Source organism: Pezoporus wallicus, unplaced genomic scaffold (genome assembly GCF_028554395.1).
Source record: "Pezoporus wallicus isolate ANWC-B61680 ecotype Strahan unplaced genomic scaffold, APGP_CSIRO_Pwel_v1 contig_8047, whole genome shotgun sequence".
Taxonomy (NCBI): Eukaryota; Metazoa; Chordata; class Aves; order Psittaciformes; family Psittacidae; genus Pezoporus; species Pezoporus wallicus.
The window spans coordinates 1569930-1589637 of NW_026639548.1; the positions used below are offsets into that span (position 1 = coordinate 1569930).

At 44.0% G+C, this 19708-nt stretch overlaps 1 protein-coding gene across 23 annotated transcripts in view; it reads right to left on the minus strand.

The window, feature by feature from the left end:
• The window catches only part of FBRSL1 (fibrosin like 1), a 533144-nt gene that overhangs the window by 294703 nt on the left and 218733 nt on the right, over positions 1-19708 (minus strand). For 19 of the 23 annotated variants that reach the window (XM_057414883.1, XM_057414875.1, XM_057414884.1 and 16 more), the window contains one exon: positions 2706-2807. The exons of the other annotated variants lie outside the window; for them this stretch is intronic. In XM_057414883.1, coding sequence (XP_057270866.1) covers positions 2706-2807 — 102 coding nt within the window. The remainder of the gene's footprint in view (positions 1-2705; positions 2808-19708) is intronic. 23 annotated transcript variants of the gene reach the window in all.

Consider the following 19708-nt stretch of genomic DNA (forward strand, 5'->3'; position numbering starts at 1 on the left):
GCATTAATGTAAATAAAGAACAACTTGCTGGCATCCCATTGAACAAGCCACCTCAAGAAACAAATCACACAGAGGAGCTAAGCTGTTCATAATAGTGCCTTCTAAATGGAGACCAACAATGAAGCCAAAGGGAGGACTCCAGTGCTCCTGAGATGGCAACACTGAACACTACAGCCAACACTTTCATACACACACATTTCCCACCATACCTGCTGTGTGCTGCCATACAGCAGCCAAACCTGCCACCTCCTGCCTCATTTACTCCATTGTTCACCCAAGCTAATGGGGAAAGAGATGGGAGGGAAAGGCAGCATGAAAAACAGTCCTGAAGGCCAAATGCACCAAGAAACAGCAGGAGAGCTCCTCGGAGGAGAGCGAGAAACAGCCCAGGTGCCTCCTGCCACAGAGCATGGGCCTACAAGGGCGACCCCAGCACAGCCATGTGCTACACCTTCGATTTGTAACTGCTACCACAAGGAAAAACCATCCCTGCCTTCCCTTTATGCCCTTACTGTGGCTTTTTTAATCCTCAGTACCACATGTACAGGGCTGCCTCACTTCAGCTGCACACAGCACGCTGCAAAGTATCCTCAGAGCCACGCAGAGACCAGGCATGACTGGACAGAAATCCTGCAGGAGTCAACACTCAGTAGCATGTCCTCGTCTTCTTACCCCTTACCTGCTCCCTCTATGAAAAGCAAAAGCCTGCTGCCTTATTCCTGTGCACACAAATGGGGAAAACCATCTGACTGCACCCGTGGGACTTTCGAAGACTTTCTGACAGTCACTAAATAGACTACAGAACATTTACTAGTACGCGAGGAAGTGTTATACGTAATTAAAGCTAAATTGCACTCATCAAATAATGAACGAAGAGCATTCTGTGATTCATGACCCTTACTTTTCAAACTGTTTAATTACTAATTTGAAAAATTCTCATTTGCAATGGGTCGCCAGGTCATGGGAGCAGCTTCAGCAAAGCTCTGAAGTGTGCCCCGGCCTTCAGGCACTGCCTGCATGTCCCCGTTGACTAAAAAAGAATGGAGTGCCTATTTTCCACTGAATTCCACTGGCTGCTGAACTACCTTTGAAGATTTTGCAGGATTTAGACACTTAGACTCAATTCTTGCCTGTTCAGCTGCAACTCTGGGGGCAAAAGGAAAGGAAAGAAAAAAACTGCAAGTGCATCAGCTTGACAAAAAAAGTCTCCAAGACCACTTACTGCTTAGACCTGAGCTAACCACAAAGTCTGAAGATCTTACTCCTCTCCCACAGCCCCATGTTATGGAACAGCAATGCTACCAGGTGGCCCTGCTCAAGTACCTGTCAAGAGTGGCCAAGAGGAGGGGAAGGAGAGAATCACGTAAATATATGTATATATAAAATGATGATCATTACTGACTAATAACACAGCCAAGACACCCCGCAGCAAGGGGATTTGTCTAAAGACACCCTCCCCCCGCTGACTTTCCCCACCACGGCGCGTGGGTTTGCAATCCTGGAAGCAGATCACAGGACAACGTTATTTTTCTCTTCCTCCCACTGCGTCGGCTGTTTACAGCGCCCCATTCGCACTCCAAACATGTAGAGAGAATTTTCCCCCGTCACATTTCCCTGTCAGAGCTGTCAAGCTGAATCCCGCTTTAATCTGCCAAAAGCACTTTTCTGCTGACATTTTTAATAAATACTTTCAGCTTTTAAACACATTTGTGGGAGCCATTTTTTCCCCTTTTTCTCCTTTCTCCTCCTGTAGAATGGGCTCTGAAAGCCTTAATAGCAAATACATTACACTTATCAAAGGCTTCCCCCCCCCCCTTCTTTTGCATCCTGAAGCGGATGTAGTGTTTTCAATTTTAAAGCTAAATTAACTGTCCAATTGAATTTAGCTGGTGTGAGCCGTTTTCTGTGACAGGTTTTAGTTATGAAGCATATTTTACATTAATAGAACTCAACATGAAAACCACTCGCTCTGGGATTTCTGTGGCCTGCCATTGAAATGGCAAATTTAATATTTCAGACATGCTCGTGCCAGCGTTTGATTATTGTTCTTCATTTAAATCTCTCCTAACGGGAAAGGTCCTAATTAGTAAAAAATCATGTTTTAATGAAGGCGAAATGCTAATTGCTAACACAAAAAGCCTTCATATAAAATTATCCCAGCACTGCCATTGATTTCTTGGTGACTCAAAAGCCCATTTGTGTGTTTACACACTAAGGCACCGTTTGCTTTTGTTTTATCATAACATTTCACTCAACATACCATAGAATTTCCTGAGAGAAAGCCAGATTTCCCAAAAAAAAACCTTTCTTATCTTGGAGGCAGGAAGCACAAAATTAGATGAAGTGACTTTGCACCCAAACTACGTGATTATGTGCAGTAGCTAAACCCAAAGACACTGTAAGAAGCTTTTTAACACAACTTCTTTGAGAAAACAAAACATCAAGCCATTTCTCCCCAAGGAATAACAATTCCATTTCGTTTTCCCATCTCTGATCTTTTGCTTATCATATTATTTGCACCATGATTATAGTGTTTGCAAGGCAGCTCAACCACTTATGCCATAACACTCAATCATGACATAAAAAAAAAGTTATTACACAGTGACCTCTGGATGCCAACATTTGTTCAGCAAGATTTATGAAACGCCATGTCAGCAGCGGGAATTGCTGCAATGAAGCGATGCTTTCTCCTGAATGGTACTTACATCACTGAGACGGTCCCTTGAGCTGCTCCGCTGAGAGCTTGTGGCCTCCCTGATGCTGTCTTCCTCGCTATTTCTGCCACTTCTGCTTGTAGGGACCTTCATCTAGAGGGAGAAGAAGGAGGGGGAAAAAGGAGATTTTCAAGCACTGCTCTGCCACCTGTTTCCGAGGTTGCCAACAGTGGTTTACTCAATGTCTCGCTCCTACACCCATGGCATTGTGGAGAGGATGAATTTGAGTGCATGGGGCTTCTCTGAAGTTGCGCTTGACCACATGTGTCCATACTCCCTTTCGCTCACATGCAAGGGAAGGAGTGCTTTTAGCACTCCTGGAAGCAGGCAGGGCTGTGCCAAAGTCCTGGGGCTCAATGCAAGAGGGAAGCAGACAGACAAGCCCCCTTCACTCTTTGCTACCAGCAAACCTTAACTATGATGCTGGTGCTTCAGCACTGCTATTTGCTGACCGGCCATCGCTGACCCAACAGCCAGGTCTCCAGTTCCTAGTCCAGAGACGTGCCTTGGGGCCAACCCCTGGTAACTGCACTGGGAGGTGAGTACCAGCATGATGGGTGGGTGCCTATATGCCATGAGGGATGATGGCCTGAAACAAATTGCTTGAGATAACACAAAAAACTATAAGTAGAGCATGATTAACTCCTATAGCCAAGGCCAGTTTTCTAACCACTAAATCATCCTTCTTCCTTCTCTTGAAGTTGTGCTTGTCATTTGTACATAAGGACAGGTGCCAATGTTTGACATCACAGCGACTTTCCACTTACATCTGCAAAGTTTTACAGGGGGAGGAGAAGGACAGGATAGATGTCATTCACAGCTTCATTCCTGGGCTCATTTACTAACAAATTATTCTGCTAATTCCCTTGTGAAATATTGGGTGGAAAGAAGTGTTTAATTTATTAATAGGTTCTATTCATATCAGTTTGGTTCCATTAAAATTACACTATTTAAAATGTCGGCTTGTACAAATTGGTACTTTAACTGGCAATAAAATCCCCTTGTTTCTTTCTGTCCTATCTCCCTGCAGTCTCAGCAGCTAGTAGGGTTTGCTATGGCGCTCTGATAAAACCCACCTGCCCCTGCAGCCCAAGGAACCGTGCTGGGTGGGCACACTGCCACAATCCACACACTGCAACCTCACCCCCAGAGCACACTGAACGCTGCAATCCCATGGATGTTTGACATTGCTGCCAGATAAGATCCCCACAGCCTATTCATATTTTAATACAATATTCAGAATACTATATGGAGAACAAGCTCCAGTACTCATCCGCTCTGCAGTACACAGCCCTGTAGAGTAGAAGACAGGGAAAATACCATGCTCATTTTCAAGCAACAGTACGTTTCTGATTGAAGTCCTTCCTCTGCATGCTTTTCTGCCACCTTACACCTCATCAATACACTTCTTTCCTAAGGGTAAGACTTTTAGACTCAGCCACATCAAAGTGTTAGAAACAGGAATTTGCTCACAGACTTGTCATACAACCACTGCTCTCACCATCAGTTGCCTGTCTTAGCCATTGTAAACCATCTTTCCAATATGTTGCCCACCTGCAAACTTTTATCAGGAATAATTTTTTGTCTTTGCCCCTACATCAAAATATTCAAACAACACAGCAATGGGAGGTAATCCCTGCTGGGATCTGCTAGGAGCACTTCCAACCAACAGTGAGCCTGTATTCACAACTACCAGCACCAAGTGTAAAAGCAGGAAATAATCCACTTGAAATTCAGCATCTTGAATCCATGCTGTTTCCCCAATAAAAAGGTCAACAGAATCAAGCACAGAAATCTAGTTATACTACATCAATGCTGTGGCCGTTATCGATCAGTTTTTTAAACCCACACTTAATTCAATAAATTTGGTAAGATTTTTTCTAAATATATGATTGTCATTAACTTATTTTTTTCTGTCTTAGGTCTTTATTAACCAACTACAGTTTCAGCTATCCTGTTATCCTGCCAAGGATTGATGCCAAGCCAATAGGCCAAGTGGTAATACCCCATTAATTGCAGCCTTACAAAACCACTGGCACACCAGCTTTCTTGAGTCATGTGGGTCTTTGCACACTTACTCAAACCCCAACTCTACCAGTTCCCAGTCATCAGCCAGCTCTTCAGAAAACTCAGACACGAAGTATCTGACCTGCCAATTCCAACGCTTCCAGACACAGCAGGTGCTGTTTCTCCCTGAAACAGGAGCCACTTCACCATTACAGTAGAATTACAATTTTCCTAAATACAGTACAGCAACACCCACCGAGTTCTGTGGCTTACTGATTTCTGATCCATAACCCCACCGCTCCCACCCAGGAACACGTCAAAGCCTGTCAAAACCATTACACGTTTGACTGAAACAACTCGTAGACACCTGCTTAAAGTTAGCACAGAATCACCCAACCTGTTACCAGACTGAAACCTTTTGCTGTTTTCCTTGAGTTACAGTCGGCTCCCAACACCACCTGTTTCTTTTCTCCAAATTTCATTAAAAGGAAAACTACACCTATGCCCACGGTAACAAATTGAGACAATTTGACCTGACAAGGTCTTGCACAGGCAAGCAAATTAGAAGCATCACTGCTGCCATTAACCTTTCCAAGTAAATATCAATTATTAAACTTGCTGCACTACCTCTGTCCCCAGTTTGCTGCTGTGAATTAAGAGGGTCATCAGCCTTTTTGACAGATCTTGTTCATTTACACCTGCTGCCTGCCAGCAGGGGAGCCCGCACACCCGCTGCCGAGCGCTGAGCCAAGCTGCCTTAATTCATCAGTAATTACCCTAATGAGCCACATGCAGGACCCAACCAGGGGCACAAGTTGTTCTGCTAAATGGATGCATTGGTTTCACGGGCACTCTCTGCAGACCTGGGTATTAGCAAACTGGTCAAAAGCTTCTTTCCCAAAGTTGCTTCTGGCTTGGCTGCTTGATTTCTAGTGATTTTCTCTGAGTGTTTTTCCTTGAGTTCCAGGAATTCCTCCTGACCATGCTCCCTGATTGAGCTTTACTATTAAAACTTTTAATTCCTCTCCCTTTGGAAAGGTCACTGCTTTTCCAGAGCCTACAAAGTCTCTGAGGGCAGAGGCGAGGTGCGCTCCCAGCCCCAGCACGGGCACAAAATGGCTGCCACACCTCACACCCAAACAAGCACCTCCCTGAAGCCACCCACAAAACACGCTGTGTCTCCTTGTACAACACATTACCAGAGAGACGTTGCTTACCAGAGCAACCAGCCGCCATTATTAATTACCTCAGGTAGAGCAGCCAAATAACCCAACTGAACACAGGCTTGGGAAGGAGAGGGCCATCTGAGAGAAGCTGCCTCCCCACTTAGGTAAAGCTGCCCTACTACTGTGTCAGCAAAGCATTAAAATCACCTACGAGCAGCGTTTCGGAAGGAGCCCCCTTTCTCCTCTCATGACTTTGCCCATCTGAAAGCACCTGGAGAGCGCACTGCTGTTTTCTGCTCTGAGGGCAGCGAAGGGCCCTCCCCGGGCCCTGCCATGGCGCCTTCCAGTCAGCGCAACAGACACGGGGGACGCAGCAGGTAGAAACGTGTGTGGGCCAAATGGGAGCGTGTTTGGCGGTGCTGCCTTCAGGTCTGCACAGAGTATTTCAGGAGTCATCTGAGAAACAGAAACTCTCAAAATAACCCACAGCTCAGCAAGAGACAGTGTGGGGAAGGTGCTCCTCAGCCTCGCCTCCTGAGGGCAGGGGTGGGAGGGAATCTGTTCTTAAACGTAGGCTGGCTGCTGTGTCACTTCAGGACAGCTAAGCTGAAGCAACGCAAAAAGGCACAAGGGGGCAAGGGAAGTTTTCTGCTAATTTATCTCTTCCAAAGGCCAAATCCTGTCCACATCCAAACCCTAAGCCAGCAAGACATTCACATCAGTATGTATTCACTGAAACATTAAACAGGTGACCAAGTTTCACTCAAGCAGAGCCTATTTAATCACTGAAGTTAACAGAAGTCTCCAAAAGCATTAATTCAACCCCAAGCTGCTTTAAATCAGACCAGTGCAGCCTCCCACAAGATAACTAACACACCTCACACCACAGAGAAAAGCTGGTGGTAAGCAATCCCACCTATGTGCAACAGCTTCTGTTCAGCCTCTACCAGAAACTGCACATTCCTGTTAGAGAGTGGGGAAGACGCCATTTCCAGCTCATGTGAGAGTGAGCCAGCACTGCAGCCTGGGCTGGCTTGGCAGGGAGCGACCAGGGGCAAGGTTTGTAAGGCCATGATCAATTTGTATGCTGCAGGTGCTCATGGACAGTCCCAGGCCATGTTCGGAGCCAAGAATCATGAACCTTGCGCTGTTGGACATCATGTAGCCTGATTAAATATCATAACTCATTCCGGTAATAACTCCAGCTCTCATTAAAGTCCAGCTCTGCCATCCTGGATTGCTGCTGCCTTTTCATCTCTCCCATCCAACTTCCCCCTCCCTAGTTCATCTTACTGGGCGGGGGTGGAGGAATATATGAATGGGCAGAGCAGGTCTTGCTTCCCTAAAATGGCTTTTTCATTATTGCTAGGCTGGCTCTCAGCCCCTGCTTTTTCATCATAATAGATCAGCCTGCTCACCATTTATTTAAGCTTTTCCGATGTCAGAGGAAAGCACATTTTTATTGGGCGCACCTATTTTCAAATCACGAGCACGCTGCCCCTGCTCATTATTAATAAATACACTTCGATTTATCACAAGCTCTGTTTGAGTGCCACGGGGAGCCTGGGGCAAAAGGAGACAAATTCTTTTCTTAAGTTGTTCTGAAAGGTGCTGGGCTTCCTGACCCTCACCCCCATTAACCCAGCACAGCTAGTGTGCTCCTACTGGGAGCTCCACGGCTTGCGCAGCGGCAAACTTGGACTGATCTTGTGCCATCTCAATATATTTGTTCATTATCTTGCGCACACACAGAAGCATTTGGAAATGTACTCGGGGCACAGGCCAAATTGAATCATCTGCCTTCATTTTCCACACGATCTGAAGCTACAGCTGCTACAACAGGCTGTGGGATTTTTATTTTCCTTCCTTAACAGTTTTTTTTCCTCACTCTTAAAGTCACAGCAGGCTGATTTTAAACCTCTTGTTGGTGCTTGGGTTTGTGTCTGCATTTTACTAAACAGATCTTGCATATACACATGGTGGGAAACAGATTCTCAACAACCTCCCTCCGTTCTGAAGGCAGGAGAGAAAGCAGCACCCTTGGGGAGAGACATCATTAAAACATTCATCTCGGAGATGCCTTCTCCAGTGCCTCAGATGGGTCTATTACTCGACTAATCCTCTCACTTCTGCGAGTGGACAGGCACCAGCAGGAATGGCACCCATGTCTTTGTGCTACACTTGGGAGCAGGGAATAGTTCCATGAAAACAAGCAGCCCATCCAGATCAGAAGGGGCAAAGACTCCCCTCACAGCAGTGACCACACTGCCTCTTTTCAGGAACACATTAACTCCTCAAGAAGGAAAGTTTAATTCCTTTCTTTAGAGCTCTGGGAGATCAACTTTCATTTGTCTTGTGAGAAAGGACAGACCAAACACAACCTTCAGATTTAGGACTTTACTGACTTCATGGCAAATCTGTTTTGGCAAAAGCTACTTGGAGATAAGCAAGTACAGCTGAGAGGCGTCCAAGTCGCAGAGTTTAGGTCCAAGCTTTCAGATCACCAGAGACAGGGATGAATTCACCTTATCATGCTCATCTATCTAAACTAATGCTGCTGAACGCCACTTTACATCTCATCAGTGTGTAATGACTTTATCATCTGCTCTGCCAAAGGATTCTTTTCCAACTCTTTCTATAGGGTCAATCTAAGGAAGAAAAATCTACTGCAGGCAACATTTCCTGCTAACAAAGTTGATGATTCCCCATGGCTATAAGGATTGTTAAGAGCAACTGTTCCAAAAACTTACCAAACTAATTGTATGGCCTGTCCCCTTCCCAACACACATGAACATGATGCTTAAACAATATTTTGGGAAGACTTTTTTGCTAACATATGCCTGTGTTTTATTATCCCAGATAAGCTCAGGTTTCTATTGGTAGACTATCAGCAGTAGCAGCTCTCTGCAGCAGGAGACAGTAAACTGCCTTAATAAATACAAATGGACAATTTAATTAAAATATATTGGAGACTTGGAAAAAGTACTATTTGTGGACGAAACAGTCTGTTAAGGGATTGCACTCAAGGCTAGTTCAGTGTATTTTAAACAGGCAACAATAAGTGGCAGTGAAACATACTGCACAGAGCTCTACCCTGATGATTAAAGAGCATGCTGAAATTATAAACGTCTGTTTTCCAGCAGGGAGAAAAACAAAAGTCACCCAGTTGCCTCTGGTTTTAATGTTTGAAACAAAACAAACCATTTGGCTTTAAAAATGTACTTCTTTAAACCTGAAAAGACCCATGTATCAAAACAAGGTGGAATCAGCTAAACACATTACTTCTGATTTGTTTCCTTGAAAATCCAGCCTTAATGCATTCTAACAAAATTTATCTATCCCAAGCATACCTCATAATGAGATCAACTGGGAAAAATATCAGGCTTGTTTGTATATTTTATACTTGCTCTAACTTGGCAGTTTGGAGATTATGTATTCCCCAGGTCCCTTCTTAAATCGTTTCACACGCTGCAATTTGATTTTCTTTGCTTGCCCTTTTCCACAATTTTTTTGATACATTTTATTGAGTTCTGGCTCAGAGGGAAATGTTCCCTTTGAATTAAGGGTGCAATCATTTTTTTTCCTCTAAATAAGGACATATGGTGTAGAAAGCACTGTTATGGTCCGAGTATTTTATGATTGAAGTAGGACTCATTTTAAAAAATGACAGCAGCATCAGGTTAGATTAGAGCGGTTTTTCTAATTGGGTGGTGCTGCTGCGGATGCTGTGACCTGCTACCTTTGCTATAACTCATTTTAAATATGACATGACCATTTTTACTTACAGTGATGAAGAAGAAAACAGCAGCAGAGTTATGAAACTGAGGAAATTTCTCCTTTTCCTTTTAGCATTCATTCACTCATTCTGAAGGTTAGCATTTGAGACCTCACCTGTAGTATTGTGTGCAGTTCTGGTGTCCTCAACATAAAAAGGACATGGAACTGTTGGAACAAGTCCAGAGAAGGGCCACGAGGATGATCAGGGGACTGGAGCACCTCCCGTATGAAGACAGGCTGAGGAAGTTGGGGCTGTTCAGCCTGGAGAAGAGAAGGCTGAGTGGAGACCTCATAGCAGCCTTCCAGGGTCTGAAGGGGGGCTATAGGGACCCTGGGGAGGGACTCTTCATTAGGGACTGTAGAGACAGGACAAGGGGTAATGGGTTAAAACTTAAACAGGGGAAGTTTAGATTGGATACAAGGAAGAAATTCTTTCCTGTTAGGGTGGTGAGGTTGCCTAGGGAGGTTGTGAATGCTCCATCCCTGGCAGTGTTCAAGGCCAGGCTGGACAAAGCCTAGGGTGACATGGCTTACTGTGAAGTGTCCCCTGCCCATGGCACAGGGATTGGAACTGGGTGATCTTCAGGTCCTTTCCAATCCTAACTATTCTATGATTCTATGATTTATACATTTAACTGGCATGCAGACTTCTGGTTTCTAATCCTGGCTTACCTGTTTCCTCTGGTTAAGCTGCTTCAATAACCTGTACTGCACTCAAGCAGTCTGTGACACTGTGGTTAATTTTTACCTCTCCCTGGGATGCAGGGAGGTTGAATTAATGTTAGCTAAAGGATTTCTGTGCTTAGAGGCTGTCAGAGTCAGCTGCTGCAGGAAGGCAAATACAACAACCTACTGTAATAAAAAGTATTATTAGTGAAAAATCAAAATACTCGAAAGCTATTATTAGTTTCTCAGCTACTTAAGCAATGTTAACTACTCATTAAAAACCTGTCCTTGCATCCTAGCAGACATGTGGGCCACCTTCCATTTTTAAAACCAAATGAAAGCCAAGCTCATTTTTGGGAGGATTGCTAAATAGGGCTCTGATTAGCCAGGGTAACATCCTGCAACAAGCACAGCTTTAGCTCTCAAAGAGACACTTCTCCAGATCTGGTGCCATATTCTCACTATAGAGGAAATATCTTTGATCTCATCATTTCTGAGAGGTGTAGCCAAATGAGTGGGCCCATGCCCTCAAGGACTGGAGAAGCCTTTTGCACTAGTGCCCAGCACAAGGAGGCCATAAGGACAAGCGGGGTCGGTCTTTCTGCAATTCAATGGATGCATTGGAACTGCTGCAAAGATTTTCCAGAGCTTCTGGGCTGGCAGGTGGCCATGGAGCAGAGCCGGCACCATGTCCCGCAGCAGCCGGTGCTCTCCGGAGCGGGAACGCATTGCCATGCGAGACCTAATGCTTATTTTGGAGAAAAGCTGGTGCTTAAGCAGGCAAAACTGCTCGATTTTACAGCTGCCATCAGGCCTGCATAGCTAACTGCACTCTGCATGCCCCCAGCCGTACTTGGCAGATGGTAGTAGACAGCTGGGAAAATCTGGGTTTGACATACGTCAATGATAAACTGTGTCAGTGTAGACCTGCTTAGGTTACAGCTCGCTAGCATGTGTGCAGGAGTGAGACTTTCACTGGCGAAGGGTAAATAGCATTCCTAACTAATTTAGCTAAAACCTGCCATCCACAACAGGGTACACAGACGGCACCAATGAGCCCTCGGGGCTGTCTGGAGCTGCGGGCAGGGTGATAAAGAGGTAATATACTGGGTTTGTGTGGCAAGGTTTTGGTAGCAAGGGGGGGCTACAGATGTGGCTTCTGTGAGAAGCTGCTAGAAGCTTCCCTCATGTCCAACACAGCCAACACTAGCCATCTCCAAGATGGACCAAGGCTGGTGGCCAAGGCCAAGACCATCAGCGACAATGGGAGCACGTCTGGGATAATGTACTTAAGAAGGGGAGGAAAAAACCTGGGCAAACTGTGGACAGGAGTGAGAATGTGAGAGGAACAGCTCTGCAGACACCAAAGTGAGTGAATGAGGAGAGGAGGAAGTGCTCCAGGCTCTGGAGCAGATTCCCCTGCAGCCTGTGGTACAGACTACGGTGAGGCAGACTGTGCCCCAGCAGCACATGGAGGACCCCATGCCAGAGCAGGGGCATGCCCAAAGAGCATCTAAATAAACAAAAGCATCTGCAGTCACAACGTCCCCCCCCCCAAATAACAAAACAAAAAACCCAACCAAAAAGACACACATTACTTGGTGACTGAATAGAAGCAGCCTGTAGAGCTGGGAGATGAGAATGAAACCATAGGTGGGCTAGGACAGACGTAATCACTATCAACGAAAAGCAGCACTCAATAATTATTGTACCAGCTGTAGTGCTCAGCCGGAATTAGATGCCCAAACTACACTTTAATTTAGTGACAGGTTTAAAGGAATAGCATCCAGTGAATACTCCATGAGAGAGCTAAAAGCTTCTGAGCAAGTTACAATAGAAGGTTTGTAGTTTCAAGTTTCACATTAAGGTGATTCAGACCCAAGACTCTCAGTTACACAACGCCGTCCAATACGCACCAAATTAGAAGTTGATTTTGCACATTTTTTTGATGATGGGAAAAAAATGGATGCACTAAAGATCAGCTCAGGACTCTTAAAACAGATGCATCAAGTGTTACCGACACCAGTGCAGCTGCCCATATCGAAAGGATCACTGTAAGGAAAGTAACTGAGCAGGATGGAGGTATGATTGACTTAAGCATCCATTTAGCAAGGATAGAGCTGTGCTCAGTTGGAGCCAATGGCCTAAATTAGGTTGAGTTTACAAAGTGCTTTTAAACATCATGTAGGAGGCAATCAGAATTGACAGCTTTAACATTGCTACCATCTATGCATACAGATACCATCTATTAAAGGCTAATATCAACAGCTGTGATGTTCAAAGCAAAAGTAGATTTAATATACATATGAAATTGTCCAAAGCTACAGGAAATGCTTTAAAATATATTAGGAAATCCAACCAAGAACAATCTGTGTCCTATGATGTCTCTTCTAGAGACATCCCTAGATGTCTCTTCTAGTAATATTACCCACCAAAAGCAAAGGTTTTGAATCCAATACAAAAGGTGATGATAACCTTTAGAAATGATTCTAGGAAGAGAAGATCCCCAAAAGCAAGGTAAATAGATTACTAATGATGTCAGATGGGCAAAACATTTAATCCAGTTCTGCTTTGTCCTGGGGAAGGAAATCAGTCTTCTGATAAGAAAAGGAAGATATTAGACAACATCTGCTAAGAACAAAGTCCAGACCTGTTGCACAAACCACAGAATGGGAGATCATGTGCACAGAGATGTTTTAATAGATCTTGGAATAGTCACTGAGGAAAGTGAAAAAAGACAAGTGTTGGAGAAATATTTCAAAGGATCAATCAGGCCTGGCTGGGCAATGCTGTGAGACCAGGAAAAAAAAAAACAGTTCTGGATTCAGCTGCTTGAATTAAACTATGGCAGTCAATGAGGTTTTCTGGAAAATTAATCTTCTTGAATAAGCCTTCCTTTCTTTGACAAGTTTGTTTGAAAACGGAGCTGGACAGATGTGATACATTTAGGGGTTTTGATGCACTCACACTGCAAGATATTCTGATAAAACTTAGTGCTATATAAATATCAATAAAACATATTTTAAGTGAGGAATGCATCAGCTAAGTTATCAACAAGTAGTGTCAATAAATAATCATTAATGCTTGCTACAGAAAGTAAAAGGATTTAAACAAAGCTTGCAGTTACTCAATAGCTCCATCAATAACTGAGAAAAATACTACCAAAGGCACTGCAAACCAAATTCAGATGCCAACAATACCTGTTTAGAAATAAATAAGGAAGAGGAAAGAAGGCAGTTTTAGGCAGCAGCTTTGATTCTTTGAAAAACACACCTCATCAGAAAAAAACCTATCCCAAAAAGAGAGCTGTACTATGATCATGAAGAACAAGGGTGGAACCCTGCTGTTACTACAGAGACTGACCCACGGCAGCTACACTCTGACCTGTGGTACAAACTTGGATAGTTGTCTTGAATTGCTCAAGTCCTTCTTACATGGACCACAGAGATCAATCAAACTGCCATTAGAAAGTGCAAAAATTGCCAGCAACTACCCACCCATTATGAAGAGCAGATCTCTTCTTACTGAGAGCACGGAGCAAAAGTTGTCTTCCTGACACTGATGGTGAAGGAGGATTTTGCAATGGCAACCTGCAAAGGCTGTGGGTTCTTGTCTGTAGTTCAAAGCAAGGACAAAACCATGCATGCATTCTCACTCAACAATTCACTCAATGCCTCTAAGCATCCCATGTGGAAACCCATGCTCAGTACAGTAGGGTTTCAAATTCATTACTAGGACTCTGAGGCACCACAATAACACAATTAAAACACCACCAGATGTGTGTCATATAATACATGTTAAAAAAAGAAAAAACATACTGTGTGCAGATACAACAACAATTTGCTGTTCGAATTAATTCAGGAATCAGTACCATCCCTATAAACCCCATATATAAAACATATGCTACTGTAGGCATGCATAAATTGCATGCAGTTTTTTCTAGATAAAGCCACACATGCGATTAATAAACTAAAGTGAAAAAAAAAAAGAAACAAAGTAAATAAATAAATACAAAGGCTGCCCAAAGAATGCTGAATTTTGCAGAAACTGCTGTCAAAGATCATGGAGCTGAGCACAGAGCCACAGGCAGGAGCAGTGCGGGCACAGCCTGGCCTCAGCTCATCCAAACAGGGACCCCGCGTGTAGTGGAAACAGACACCAAAACCAGACCAATCTGTTTTTTTGCCCATTGCTGCCATAAGGTCAAGCTCCAGTGCAGGGTTTAAATCACAGGAGACAGCAGTCAGTCTTTCACATGCACAGGATCAAGCCTAAATCGCGTGTTTTCAGCCGTTCCACAAACCAGCCCACAATCACGTCCCTCTTCTGTCTGAAGACCCCGTAAAACCTAGGAGCAAGGCTCCAGCCTGGCAGCAGCTGGGGGAGAGGCTGGGGAAAGGCAGGAGAACCACCAGAGGGAATGGATGGATGGTTGGCACAAGCTGTGGTATGATGCGAATTTAGCAAAGCAGAGACAAGCCCCCATGCCAGCAATACAACCATGAATATTTTTATTCCAACTTGTTCTCGTGAGACCTACAACTTACTTTTATCGCTAATTCAAACTCTATCAAGCCCCTACCTGTACTCTGAATAGACTTCCTGGGACCTGTCCTTTCCCTGGCTGGTCTTCATCCCCCAGCCAACTGTCCCTCGTCACCCACAGGCACTGGAACGCTAACCACAGCTGCTTCAGCTAAACCCCAACAAGAACAAGAGCCATTTTCGCCTGGCTCCCTGCACCAGCAGATGAACCAAGCCCTCTGGCAAAAATCAGAGCAAACCTTACACCTCTCCAGGTCTGGAAAGCAGACCCCTGGCTCTGCACTTGAAGCAGAAGCAATCTGAAACACCACTGCTGTCTGGTTGTGATCAGTCAAGACATCAGTGTTGTCAAGGAAACTTTCAGCAAGGCCATGAGACCCTACCCTACCACTGCAAGTCTTCTGATTTGAGAAAACAGTGTTATAACTACCAGAGCAAGCACAGCCAACTCCACAATGAAACAGAGAAGCAATTTCCTCTAAGTGCCCAGGGGACATCCTGTTTGCTGTCTGACATCCTGAAGAAAACAAAAATCTAAGAATAATTAAAGCCAAAGCAACTAAGGTGAAGCCCTTTGGTAATTTTCAGCCCTGAATAACTGAAAAGGGGTAACAATTAATTTTAGCTAATGATCACTGAACTTTGAGATTAACATCCGCAGCTGAGGAACAGGAAGCAGCTCTTTAGAAGGCAACACTGCTGTTCGGCAAAGCCCAGAGCTCTGTGAAATAGCTGGTTGACGCTTGCTATCAAGAGACACAGTGTATTGCCCAAAGATGCAAGGAAGTATAGAAAGCACAGAAAGCTCAGTAAAGATGGACTGGGAGCCAGCCCTACCTTCTTCCTGCAGAATACATCCCATAACGTAGCGTCAATTTATGGTGGAGTAAAATGCTTCCTGTTGGCCTGTACTATACACTCCTGATGTGCAGCACAAGAATGGCTTGGCACTACCTATATACACCCCACAACCGCAGCTTTTAACATTTCTCAGGCACAAAAGGACTGGCCTGAAACACTGTAGCTGTGAGTGAAAAACAGGATCTGGATTTCACACAGTATTTTCTGTCATGACAGAACAGCTAATTCAAGTGCCCTTGTGCGTGTGGAGTGTCAGGAGTGCTCTTCCTGGCTTGGATGCGTCCAAAATCCAAATGCAAACTGCTCAGGTTATTCTTCTTGTGATAGTTACAGATAAAAATTGAAGGAAACCTACACACACAACACACACACACACTAGCATGTCCTGATCCTTCAAATGTGTAAACTATAGTCTGATACAGTTGAAAGGGCAAACTGCAGAAGTAGCAGATACTCACACTATCTACTGAAGGTTATCCAGCTGGTCTGAATTGCTCCCTGTGAGAGGAGACATCCTCTCCTCACTGATTCTGGAGAGCAAAGCTGTGCTGGTGCCTTTCAGAGAGGAGTCAGGCTGTGCTTGGGGATGAGCCAGGGTCAGAGGAGGGGAAACCTGCCTAAGGCTGGCCCAAAGGTAAACAAGCCATTACAGCTGCATCACTTCACGGAGGGCACAAAGTCTTCTCAAGCATCAAAATAAAGTCCACTACTTGAACTAAAAGCCTGATTTGAAGCTCATCTAAACTGCTGTAAATGGTGTATAGCATGCTTACTGACCTTTAAGGCAAACCCTAGCTTTGTTCACGTTATATAAGTCTAACTTAAACTGCAAGAAACAGCTTTTAAAGCAAAACTCAAGTAACAGCCTAGTTAAGACTGCTGCAGTCCTTCCTGTAAGAATGGTCTTAGCTGCAGGAAATGCTTATCTTCCATGTCACATTCAGTGCAGAAAGGTATTTTAAACAGTAATAGGTATCTGTTTTCTCTACTTGTTCAGTGGGATGTCTAGAGTTATACAAAGCACCTTAGAGAATAATGTAGTAATAGCAAGATGCATTTATTAATGATCCTACTAACACTTCCTGAGAGCATCTCCAACACTCTGCAAATGCCTGTCAAGTTTAAACAGCACGGATGTGCAGTGAGCAGTATTATCATCCCTTCTCAGCAGGCACGAAAAGATCAGATGACTTTAGGAACGTCAAGCAATGGACCTAGGATAAGGCTAGGACTACAACTATAGTGAAAACTGGATGGCTAAAAGCACTGCAGCTTTTAATAGCAACCATCTTGCATCTTGACCACAAATTGTTCTCCCTGGATGACGTGCACGTAATTATTTCTTAGAAAGAAAGTATAATGTTAACTGGGAAGAGCTTATGGAAAGCAAAAAAAAACCTTGGTTTTTTGGATTCTTCATGGAAACACTGCACATTCACAGGAAATGTTTTAGTAAAGCAGCACAGAAATAGAGTGTGAAAAAAAGAAGCCATCACATAGGAAGGTTTTGTGGAAGAGGGGTAGGGGAGCACACCTCTGCTTCCTGGGAGGATACAATGGGATCCAGGGCTGCTCTTGATACAAGGGACCATGAGGTTTTACACTGGGTATAGAAAGACCTGTGTCTGAGCACTTCAAGGTACCATGGACATAGATATGGGAAGTGCCCAAAGTCTGCCACACCACAGGATCTTTACAAGCAGCACTGGGGCCCAGAACTGCTATAGCCAGAGAGAACAAAACTGAAAACTCAATCCAGAGACCAAGAGTCAGCAAAAGAACTTCTCTGAACTGCAGCTCTTCCTGTAAGAGCAAGCGCAAAAGAAGGAACAAAGCCCAAAATAGCAGAGTTCACAAAGGCAGAACTGTGGGTAGGGCTGGATAACCAGGTAATTATTCAGATCTTTAACATTCTCTTGTTGCTGCTTGTGGATGAGCAGCAAGAGGACAGCAAAGTTAGCAAGTGGGAATGGCAAAAGCCTCTAAAATTGTGATGCAAAAACTGAACAAGTCTCCTAGGATGCAAAACTGGTCTCACATGGAGCTTTTATGCTAATAGTTGTCTCAGTTAATATGCAAATTGTATATAACAGTACATGTCTAGCTACCATAGCACTATAAACATCCTTGCTCAAAACACTTCACCTTACTGCTGTTCACAATATACCTGACAGCTTCCTATTTAAAACAATATTACTGCTAAAGGAAGCCATTAACAGAGGGCTGAAGGAAACAATCTTATTCACTGAACCAACACTGTTGTCTCGGCTAAACAAAGCAATTAACATCTGACTTCACAGGAAAATATATTAGCACAACAGATGCATGTGCATGTATTGCGGCCCTTTGGTGAAATGCACTGCTTTGGGGCCAGATGTTTCTGCTCATGCCAAAGAAGAATCCAGCTGCATCAAGCTGTGAATATTTCTTCTGATCTGTCAAAATCTGCTATGAACTAGAAGAGAAAAAAACAGCCCTGAAGTTTGAAATAGAAGCCTGTTTTCCACTGGGGATTTTACCACCATCTGTATTTTAAAAGCTTCAGTACAACTTGACAGAGTCTGAAAAGTTTGCAACACAATAGGTAAAGCACATTGAAATACCATTCAAGAAAGGTTTCTGGTAGAGTTGAAACATATGGTAAAAGACTAATTTTGTGCACATTTTTTTCCCTTAAAAAAATCCATTCATACTTATTAGTTGGATTTACAACATGTTTAAATATGGCCTTTTTTGTAATGTGCTGCCACTACCAGCTGAACTCTCATTACTAGGATGACAGAGCAATATTGAATTACTGGGCAAACAAAGTCCTTTTCCAAAAGCACCAGAGGTGATTCTTTTTCTCACACTTTCTAAACCCAGGTGTTTGGGTTTCTTTCCTTTCATTAATAAAATTAGTATGGATTTGCACTGATGCAACAGTAAAATTATATCCTTTGCCTGAAACCACAAAACAAGGAGCCAAAATGGAAACAGAACAGCTAAGCATAAAACATGAAAGCATCTCATACAAACTATGCCATGGTTGTCAACGCTTGGAATTGTCCTTACGAGAAAATCATCCACCCAGCAGGACCGGCATGCTCCCACCTCACAGCCCACAGCTCATCTCACAGAAATTTGTTGGTTTATCCCCCAAAACAGCTCCTTCTGCCCACAGTGCAGGAGCAGGATCAAACACTGACCTGCTTGACTAAGTGGCTGCACCTTTATCTTCTGCTGAGTCCCAGAGCTGAGATTTTCTGACGTGCCTCAGGTACCTTGACTCCTAAAGGTGTTGAGATTCCAAATCCCTCATGTTCTGCCTCAAAATTTCAACCTTAAAAAATACACACATCTCCCAGAACAGACAAATATATATGGTACAGAGCAAAGGAAGCAGAATGCTGATGGATATATCCAAATTCAGTTTAAATTCTGATCTCCTCCTGCTATTGCCTGCTCTCCACATTTGTACACCAGCACACAGGCAGCTGTGCTGCCTTCCAGGTGTGCAGCACAGCTTTGCCACTGACAGGGTTATCTATTTTATAAAGAATTATGCTAGCAGTGAAAATCACAGTAGAATTGTTTTGAAAGAAGCAAGCCTCAGATGGACAATTTAGATTTCACAGAAGTTGAAAGAGGATTTGCAGGTTCAAATTATTAATCAACACCCTGCCAGGCAGGGGCCAGGAGCAATCTGTCGGTGCTGGCTTTCCTTGAACTTAAGACTGTAAAATCTGGATTTTAGATTGACTCAGTGGGGAGACAGGGTTTTTTGTGCCTACAGCCCTTTCCTTCTGAAGCATCCAGACTAAACCAATACATTTTAGGGGCAAATATGAGCTTATGGATGGTGGGGGAAGTTGCTCTTCCACAAAATTGGAGATTCAGAGGGTTTCCAAGCCAGGGAATAGCCCCTGCCACTACTGAGTGGATCACTGACTGTGGTCAGGTCAAGCAGTGGCATGGATTCAGACAAACCTC